Consider the following 10,437-nt stretch of genomic DNA (forward strand, 5'->3'; position numbering starts at 1 on the left):
ATATATAATAATCTTTATAAATTACAACAAAATCTGGCTCACAGAAATTTTGCTCTGAACACAAATAATATATAAATTAATCACAATTTCATAGTTATTTTATAAATAAAAATCTTTATTAATTTAGTATCTTGTAGTATAAGCCATATTTTTTGAACAAAACCAGTCTTTCTGGAATCAAATATACTAGTTTTGATATCAAACCAGAAGGTATAATAGGAGTTTCACTCTTAAATATGTTTTCTTTCTTCAGATAGTTTTATTTTGTATGTCATACCATGTGAGGTTACTAGGGAGTGGGCCCAACCTCTTTACAATAGTTATAAAGGAGCCACATCCTTATATTCAAAGCGTGTATCAGGTGATGTTTGAAAAATTCTAAATTTCCAACCAAACCAATTTGGGATTATCAAATTATCTTTTAAAAGGTCAATGAAGATTTAGAAAACCATTATTTTATCAATAATTATTTCCTAACTATACTGGCTGAACCACCACTGTGTTTAATTGCACTAACCGTGTTCTTCAGTTAAACTCTTGATTTGTCTGTTGCCACAGCATTTTCCTTCCATCAGAACTCAACTCCAGCACCTTGGAAAGGAGAGGAAGGAGAGGAGAGGTTCAACCTGTTTTTTTATTGGTTGGCTTAATAAAAGGTTTTTTTTTCACAACTCTCCACTTAAATGTCATATTTTCTTATTGTTTTGGGGCTCATGGTCACTTTCTTCTTCTTCGCCATTTGGGTATTGATCTCAGGTTCACTTTTCATTGATTTTGATGAATTTTTCGGACTTTCATCCTTTATATCCGATCCTTGAGGATATTTGGCCATTCTGTTTTGTCCTTATTCACAGTATTTGGTGTTCTCAAATCTTTTAAAGATATATTGCACTGTAGAATGTGATATTTCAGTGGCTTTACAGATTTCTATTCATTTTGAACCATTTCTGTGCAGAAATACAATAACCACTTTGGTCAAAAGTTGTATTGTTTCTATGGCTTCTCGCCATGATCAGAAGTGATAGGTCAAATAGAAAACAGTATCATTAATTAAAAAAATATATTCATCATTAATATTTTTTAAAGAATTTATCGGACTTACAACTCATAAAAGATGTTGAACATAGTTGACATATATGATAGCAAAAACTTTTGTGACCATATTTTATCTGATAACTAATGCTAGTATTCTATTAAAATGTAAATTAAATTACAATTTGAAATTTATAGGAAAAATTGTATGATAATAAAGGAAAACAGAATGAATTTTCATTGGATTAAAATAAAAGAATATCAATTTATGTATGATAAAATTACCTTATTTTCAGAACATGAATTCTTATTTCCGTAATACTCTTGGAAGCAAGGATTATTTGATAAATCCAGATATTCCAAAGAACTTGGTGCATCATCTAAGAGCCAAGAAGGAGGTTCAAGTAAAAGATTACAACTGAGATCAAGATGTTGAAGTTTAGCTAAGCAGCATGGAGGTTTATACATGCAAGTAATTTTGTTGTTAGAAACATTTAGAAACTTTATAAGATGAAGACCACTGTCTAATGCAATGGGAATCTCTTGAAAGAAATTATTAGAAATATTCAAGATTCTCAGTTTTTTCATATTAATAAATTCATCAGGAAGTTGTTGAAGTTTATTTCCAGATATATTTAGTTCAGTAATATAATCTAAAGTACAGAAATTCAAAGGAAAGTCTAACAATTGACAATTAGATAAATCTAAGCTTGTTATAGTGTTTCTGTGAAATTTTTCTACAAGTATTTGGGCATCATTTTCCTCCAAATTATTTTCATTGTTAATTATTTTACACAATTTTTTATTTATGATAATAATTGGTTCACTGTTTTCAATACATAATTCATCATTTTGTGCAGCCAAATTGTCCATTATAATCTGTAATAAAAATAATCAACATCAATAAATAGTATAGAAAGATACACAACAAATTTATGGGTGATAATTATTAATAATGATTTCTAAAGATTATGGACATATTTCATTTTTAATTAAAGATCCATTTGATGTAAATAGATGAAGAAAAAGTACACAAGCAAAATAGTTATGAGGAACAATATTAATTGTAAATCTGATCGAGTATAATGGTTGGCTTTACCCTTCAATAAAGAATGATGGATTTTTATTAAAAAGGTCGCCTATGTGCATCTGCCATTGGTATTGCACCTACTGGGGAGTCCCTAGCCATGTAACCGCTTCTAAATTATACCAATAAAAAATTTATGATAACAGCATTAATAAATAAATTTTAAAATGACTTCAGAAGTTGGAGGCATAAATAAATAAATAACAGACTGGGAGAAGCAATCAGGACTAAGGCACGTGAAGTTTTAGGAGAGAGAAAGACTGGAAGGAGGGACCCATGATTTGATCGGAATTGTGAGAGGGCCATACACGAAAGGAATGAGGCTCGAATGAAGATGCTCCAAAGGAAGACTCGCAGGACATATGATGCATATGCCGAAAGAAGAAGAAATGCCAAAAGAATAATGCAAGATAAGAAAAGAGCACACGAGTCAAGAAGACTCAATGAGATGCAAGAGCATTTTCAGGCACGTGAAAGCCGAAAGTTCTATCAGGGCGCTAAATGGCAAAAACAGGGCTTCACTCAACAGACTGAAATGTGCCTGGACCAATGTGGAAACCTTATCACCGGGGCTGAACAAATCAAGGATAGGTGGCTCCATTACTTTAAGGAGATTCTAAACCCTGAGACAAGCAATATGTACTTCCACCAGGTTTACCAATCTAATAATGAAGAGGATATTGATGAGGAGGTACCACTTGAAGGGAAGAGATTATGGACATAATTTGGTCCTTGAAAAATAATAAGTCTCCAGGGGCCGATGAAATCCCTTCAGGGTTAATTAAATACGCAAGGGAAGACACTTGGGAACAGATTTACAAGGAGATTAGGTTACATGGATGAAAGAAAATAAACTAAAATGTGAAAATTACAGAGGTATAGCGTACCTGCCAACAGTTTACAAGATCTTGTCGGTAGCAATTTGTAGGAGGATGATGGAAAGGAGCGAACAACTTTTGGGCGAGTACCAGAGCGGTTCCCTCCCAGGACGGTCAACAACAGACCACCTGTTCTCGATCAGACAAATGCTCGAGAAAACGTATGAGAACAATGTTGACTCTAACCAAGGAAAATAGAAGAGCTCTACTGGTTAGGGAGAGAAGAGTCCTAAGAAAGATCTTTGGAGCCGTTAAAGAGGAGCACAGGTGAAGAATCAGAAGCAAAGACGAAATAAAGGAAGTGTATCGAGAGTCTGATATCCTCTGTGCTATTAAGAAGAACAGGCTAAGATGGTTGGGACATGTGGAAAGGATGGAGCCCTGCAGGCTACCTAAAAGGATTCTAAATGGTGCACCAGGAGGAAAAAGGAAACGGGGCAGACCCAGGCGTCGGTGGCTGTTTGATTTGAGAGGAATGGGAGTTGAAAATTGGAGGAGTCTCGCTGGAGACTGCGAGGCATAGGAAAGAGTGGTGGCAGAGGCTCAGGTCCTACAAGGACTGTAGCGTCCACAGTGAGTGAGTGAAACAAATAAAAAATTAACAGTTTAATAAAGAGAGGCAGGAGTGAGAGGATGATTAAAACTGTCCTTAGCATGGGACCACTCACAAGTGTTTTTTTTACCCAGAAAGCTCATATAAGTGATTTGAGTTATATTTAATCAATTTTCACACATGAAAACTTTGTTGATGCAGATATTTGGGTAAAACCATTTATCTAAATATTTGAAGTCCTGATTGACTATAGATTTTCAGTTCAGTCTAATTTTTTCGTTTGAAATGTTCTTCCATCTATTTTGTTTATATGTATATTTCCAAATCTAGAGAATTTTTATCTTTTGCAATTAATCTTGGTGGATGAAGGTTTCTTCTATTGTTGACATAAACTAATAACTAATTAAAAAAAATTATATCTGTACCGTCTATCTTTTGTATATAATTATACTGTTTCCTTTTTAATGCTATTACAGAATGAAATCCTTCCTACATTCTCAACTAATTTCTAGGTTAGACAAGAATCTTACCTTACATTAGGTGCTTAAATCATCCTCTTAAAAATTACCCTTAATTTTTAAAAAAATACTAAGGTATATAACTCTCAAAAGACCCTCACTAAATTTATCTAATTTACCTTGAAAAGACTTCATCAGATCCACAATGCTATCTTATGTCTCTCAATAATCTTTTCAAATAACTGTCATATAACATATCTGATTCCAGAGTTCTCTTATTCTGTAAAGAACCAAAGAACCTTTTTTTTTTTTTTATTGCTCATACCTTACCTGGATTTCTCTTTGATCAAATCTACTTCAGGTACAGGTCTGAGATCTAATTATACTTAATATGACATACTTTTAAAGAGAAACCTTAATGGTTTTAACATCTCTGAAAAGGTATTATAATAAATGGATATAAATAATGTCAATTATAGCGTTGAAATGGTTATGAAAAAAATGCATAATTATTTTTGAATAGGGAGTACTACTTAGGGACCCAATAAAATTTATATTGACTAATTAGTATTATTTTATTTTACAAATTAACATCCTTCTCCACAGGAATACTGCAAGAAGAATGAAATAAATGTATTAACATTTTTCAATACTTTATGGTCAATAGGAATAAAAAAATGATCCCTTTTCAATTAAAATTGTTAAATTTAGTGTCATATTTCAGAAAAACACTCACCAAAATTTTGTTAGATTAATATTACCTATCCCATTAAATGGCAGTATGAAATTTATTCATGACTTGTTGAGTACATACATCATTCTCAATGAACCAAAATAAATATATACATATAAAAGAACAAAATTAAAACATTTATTACTTTCATCTTAATAAAATACAATATAATATCTAGATTTCTTAACCCACTATAACGATAGGGAAAATTGTTGAAGGTTATAAACATAAACTAAGGTATAATGTAAACATAACCTTTGAGACAGATAATGCAAAGAGGTCGATAAAATAGTAATATAGATATGCTTTGCTCTAATAGTGGCATATCTGATGAAAAAAGTTTTGATTTCATTTTAAGTTGGAGTATTCTGAAGATTGTATTGTTAACTAGGGTTACTTTACCTTTCAGAGTCCGTCCTACAGACTGTCCTGAAGTAGTGCAGTCGCAATGTAATCTCAGTCTACATATCGCTGCTTTTCTTGATTAGTGGCACATCTGACAAAAAAAGTTTTGTTTTTATTTTGTATTTCAGTTGTAACAACTCTAATGGCTTTAGGAAGGTCTGTAAAACGACTTAAGTAAACAATTTAACCGCAGTCTATGGTACTTTCTTTGGAATACGTCCAATCCTAAATAAAAACAAAAAACATTTTTTAAAGGTGTGCCTATTTAAGAAACGCAGCGGTATGGTAAAATTTACGGAATAGGTGAAATATAAAAAAACAGAAACGTTTTTTGTCAAACGGGCCACTATTAATACCAAACAGCGATAAAGATCTTTTATATATATTAAACTTAGGAACAAAATTCATCTACACTGTATATAAGTTTAATATATTAAATAAATACAATTATGATTTGATTTAGTCAGCATGATAGTCTACTAAAAAGAAAGTTACTACATTAGTTATTCACTTTTCATTACTTTTCTTAAGCTGACTACAATTTTTACTATAGAAAAAAACATTAGTATTGTAATAACAAAAATATAAAATTTATATTAGCAGTAGTAGTTCTTTAGCTGTAGCAAAGGGTCACCTCGAGTCACATTCTCAAGTATATACCTCGCTTGGAGGTAAATAATTTTTAGAGATGATTGAGTGAGGATGAAAATGTGGCTCGCTACCTACGAGTGAGTGTAAGAGTTGCACTAGGGATTGAGTAATATTTAAATTCGAAATGTAAGGTACTGGCTAAAAATACTGAATATGATGCTCTTCAACTTATATTCTAAAGATTTTTAATTTAGAACTACCGTTAACTATATATACTATATATATTTACTATGAATAATATAGACGTTTTTAAGTCACAAAATTCAATTTCTTGAGAATTTTGGCGAAGATTGTTTTTGTAGCGTTGATTCCTACCCTGTTCCAGGGCCGAATTCACAGTGTTAGGCTTTCGATGTCCTTTAATTAATTATAGAGTAAAATTTCCTGTAAGGCGCGCTATTTAGAAGTTAAAGGCCAGAAACTGGAAAAAGTCGAACAATTTGGAGGTCCCCCTCTCTGGCCTTGACATCGAATAGGCTAAGTTAAAATATCATTATTTGACATGAAATGAACATATTAACAATATTTCCTGCCTTCCAATACTAACTTCCATCCAGGGTGATAGAAAAAGATTAGATTTATTGGTCCAATTAAGGAGACGATTTTTATTAAAATCCATGAAGCACTTATTATTATTTTTTTAAAAATGGTATAAGGCTTTGTTTAGGAACTATGCGGTATCACAGCTTAAGCGACATTATGTTATTTCTAAAAATTTATTTTCAATCTGGGAAAATATTTCTCCTTTTTCCTCCCTTAGTTAATAATCAAATTCTTTCATATTTATATTTTTCAGTTTTGTATCACTGTTAACAATGAGTGACGATTAATTTTTTTAAATAAAAATATCTAATTCAGCTATAGGAATTGAAAATTTGGATTTGAAAATATTTCCATGAGGATAAGATCTATTTGATATTAAAGATCATTTCATTTCAAATTTATATAACAAGTTGAATCAAAATCGTTTATGCAATTTAAATGGTAAAAAGGTGCAAAATCGATTATGAAAATCGATACTTCCGGTAAGTCAATTTCAAAGAAATGGTTGATTCAGCAAAGGCTGCTACATCCAAAGTTACAGTAATTTTTGGTAAGTAGACCAACCTTAAATACATAATTTCAGTTTTGTACAACAGTTTGTTCACATATAACACTCACAAACGAAACAAGCACACACACACTATTTCAATACTTGGTTCTTAGAATTCAGATCTAATAACGTTGTAAATTTGGATTCGAAATTTTTCGTAATGGCAATTCTTACCTTCAACCTTAGTGTGAATAAATTTTTTGTATAGATATGTGAATGTAAATGCAAACACTAAATTTGTACATCTTATGTTGAAACCCTATTTAATATTCTATTTTACGGTATTTACCTGAAGTGGCCTACAAATTTTTCTTTTGAAGTATTTTTGTTTGATTGTCTTCACTTTCAATAATGACGGCATGGTTAATTCTTCTTATGAATAGCTTCGGAGGAATGAATATTAAGGAATTGCCCCCGGGGCGAGTCTACAAATGGCTTATTAGAAACAAAGTTCAAACTACGATAAGTAAACAAAGATTAACTAATGTCTAATACGTGTAATGTATCATAATAACTTCAATTTTATTTTCCCTAATATTATCTAATTTTTATAAAGTGCCTTACATTATATGCCTCAAGTAATAAAATTTAAACTATTTTCCAAAGTTTCTCTAAATAAAATGAGAAAGTGAAAACCTCGTTGCTAAATGTATTGAAAGTAAATTATTTGACATACAATATATTGCCTATCAAGAAGCATGGGGCCTTTGACCTACAATGTTATAAACTTGAAATGGTAATTTGATGAGAGTCGTGTTTCCCAAGTGTAAGAATAGTGTTAAGAATTGAATTATCATTAATGATTAGTAATTTTTGTGGTGGACTTTAGGGGTGATGGGTTCGGTTTATTTAATGGTGATGGGGCAAATCGGTTTATTTAGAGGAGCATTGCACTTTTTTCTGCTACCTAAGAAAAATCAGATACAACAGTTTCAACTTTGATAATATAAATTTCAGTGAAGCAGTCGTCTCTCGAAACAGCTTAAACAGTAGTCTTAGTATTGCTGTTGCAGAAAACTGCATCTACTTTCTCTTTTCCTTTGATAACTGCCTGATTATTTCGACTCATTAACCTGCTACTTTAAAATGTTTATTGTATCTCGTTAATCTTAGTAGAAAAAATAATTATATTTATTTAATGGAGGAAACTGTTTCAAATAAACAGATTGATACAACACCTAACAATTTTTTCAGTTTGCTTTATTGTGTGTTTTTTTTTGTTGTTTTTTTCGAGGGTCGGTGGAAATATTCAAAAGACACGGATAGGCCCTATGTGGGAATTTTACCCACTAAAACCACCGCCCTACATCTGTTCATTCCTCTCCATGGGAACGCCGCTGAGGTCCGGCCGTTTCCTTAGAGCCACCTTGAGAGCTACATAAGGAATTCCGTCCAATCTCGGTGCCTTGCCATGTTGTAGGTCCGAGGCGATGTCCTCTATCTTTTCCTGCGTGGCTTGTGGATTCTTTGTATATGTATTGCTTATACATTCAATAGTTTTCGCCTGTTCAGGGATTAGTGTTCTAACAAACTGTCTACAACATTTGATCTCGTGGGGAGCTGCATCGTGCCTTTACATGGTTTCTTAAGTGCTATTTTGTAAGGTCTACACCATGGGTGTAGCTATTTCATCACAGAGTTCTCTCCAGCAACGTCGTTTGCTTTCTTTAATGGCTTGTTGGAGGTTCCTTCTAGCTCTCTTGAACACTTCTTGAAGCACAGAAAACTTCGGCAGACGTCTCGCTCGCTGGTAATGTCTTCTTGCATGGTTACAACACCGTCGAAGATCGTCAATAGTATTCGTCCACCAGGAATGATGTTTGCCAGGCTTTGAAAGCCTTCATAGCTGCATCAGAAGCCCCAGATATAAAAGAGGTCATTATTTATGACCTTTTCCTCGGCGGACCCTTTCAAACACGCTCTTCCTCTAGCATTAAATTGAATGAAGCATCATCAAAAGTTTTGGTGTCGCAGCCATTAGTCCTCCATCGACAACTCTTCTTTCTTGTAGGTGTATGCAGTGTGATCAATATAGCCTGGTGGTCACTGTTTGTATAAAATCTAAAAACCTTCCAAGTTGCGATCCGATGTATGCGTTCACTAACAAACGTCAAATCGATGATCTTCCTGCTCTAAAGAATGTCGGGTTTGTTCCGGTGTTCATAAGGATCATTGTAGTCGTGCGATTGCTTTCAGGAGAACTTCACCACGTCGATTTGTTATTCTACTTCCCTATTCCATTGCCCATGCGTTGAAATCACCAGCTATGATAGCTGGATTATGGCAACTAGCCTCAAAGACAATACGATCCAACAATTTCCGCAAAGTCTTCTATTGTGGTACTGGGATAGGCGTAACAGCTTAAGATGTATATGTCGTCGATCTTCACCCACACAAAGTCGGAGTGCGATGTAGTATTCACTTCCTGAATAGCTTGGGAATTACAGGCTGAAATAGCAGTTTTACCACTGACATCGGATACCCACAAGTTGCCATCCAGTTCGAGTGCCATATTGTTCGCAGAAAATAGGAACGTCAGTGTGCTGTTTCCGTACCGTTTGGTAAAGGAGATCTAAGATCTTAGCAGCTTCGCAACGGTTCAAGTTCAACTGGAGTATCCTCATCTACGATGTTGTTGGATTAGCGTCATTGTTTTCAACGCTGGGCACTTACTACTTCCGCTGAGGTAGTCAGCAATTCCATTTCCCGCACATAATGCGCATTGAGGTTTCTGGTCACAGTCACTAGCCTTGTGACCTGCTTTACCACAGTTTCGACGTAGGGAGGTCCTATCCTTTTCAACACAATTCCGAGCTATGAGTCCATATACCCAGTAACGGCAACAATTTGTAACTCAGAGTCTTTCACGTATAAGGCTATCAACCTTCTTTCCTTGAGCCATGATCTTCCTTGCCTAGTGAACCGGAAGTGAAATGACCGCCGTCTATAGAAAGCTCTATAACTGAAATAGCACTAAATTGAGAACGATTCATATAGAAATATAGTTAGAAATTGTTAAGAAAATATTATTGAAACACTTTATAGCAGTTTAACAATAATATGACCTTGTGTTAGCTTGACGAGAAACTAGCATGCTATTCATGAATTGGTGAGTAGAAAGAAGGATTAAAGTTAAGGGATGTGATCAGAAAACTCCACAATAATGTTTTATTTTATATCATTCACAGCACAAGAATTGAAATTTATACAATAAAACAAGATGTAGAACCTTGTTTTCCACTATTCTATTTCCTCATTCATTGCCATTATATATTACATTAATATCATAAATAATACAAATCAGATTATTTCTCTATATTTCACTCAAACTGCCAAAAGTTAGAATACGAATTAATGGGTTAGTTAATAAACAACAAAACAATTAAAAGCTAGTTTACTAAATATCTTACTATTCGATTGTCTAAAATATTTGCTTTGATGTTTGATCATCTATCGAAACCTTAACATTTCTGTATTTAAAAATTGTGTTTCTTCAACTCTGTTAATCATTCCTCTTTTGTTCCACTTTATTGCCTTAGTGATTTTA

The 10,437-nt window shown here is 33.3% G+C and overlaps 1 protein-coding gene across 4 annotated transcripts in view; it reads right to left on the bottom strand.

The window, feature by feature from the left end:
- LOC106681876 (leucine-rich repeat protein lrrA) overlaps nucleotides 1-10,437 on the bottom strand; it is a 56,968-nt gene that overhangs the window by 10,462 nt on the left and 36,069 nt on the right. Inside the window, exons 2-3 of one of the 4 annotated variants that reach the window (XM_014422421.3) lie at nucleotides 7,180-7,315; nucleotides 1,318-1,911 (exon numbers count right to left, since the gene is read on the bottom strand). In XM_014422421.3, the coding sequence (XP_014277907.1) occupies nucleotides 1,318-1,911; nucleotides 7,180-7,251 (666 nt within the window). In that variant the 5' untranslated portion in view covers nucleotides 7,252-7,315. Of the gene's footprint in view, nucleotides 1-1,317; nucleotides 1,912-4,744; nucleotides 4,954-5,143; nucleotides 5,300-7,179; nucleotides 7,316-10,437 lie in introns of those variants that run through there. The other 3 variants (XM_014422424.3, XM_014422423.2, XM_014422422.2) reach the window with 3 other exon arrangements.

This window comes from Halyomorpha halys, unplaced genomic scaffold, assembly GCF_000696795.3.
Source record: "Halyomorpha halys isolate HHAL.00 unplaced genomic scaffold, Hhal_1.1 Scaffold372.1, whole genome shotgun sequence".
In the NCBI taxonomy this organism is placed as follows: Eukaryota; Metazoa; Arthropoda; class Insecta; order Hemiptera; family Pentatomidae; genus Halyomorpha; species Halyomorpha halys.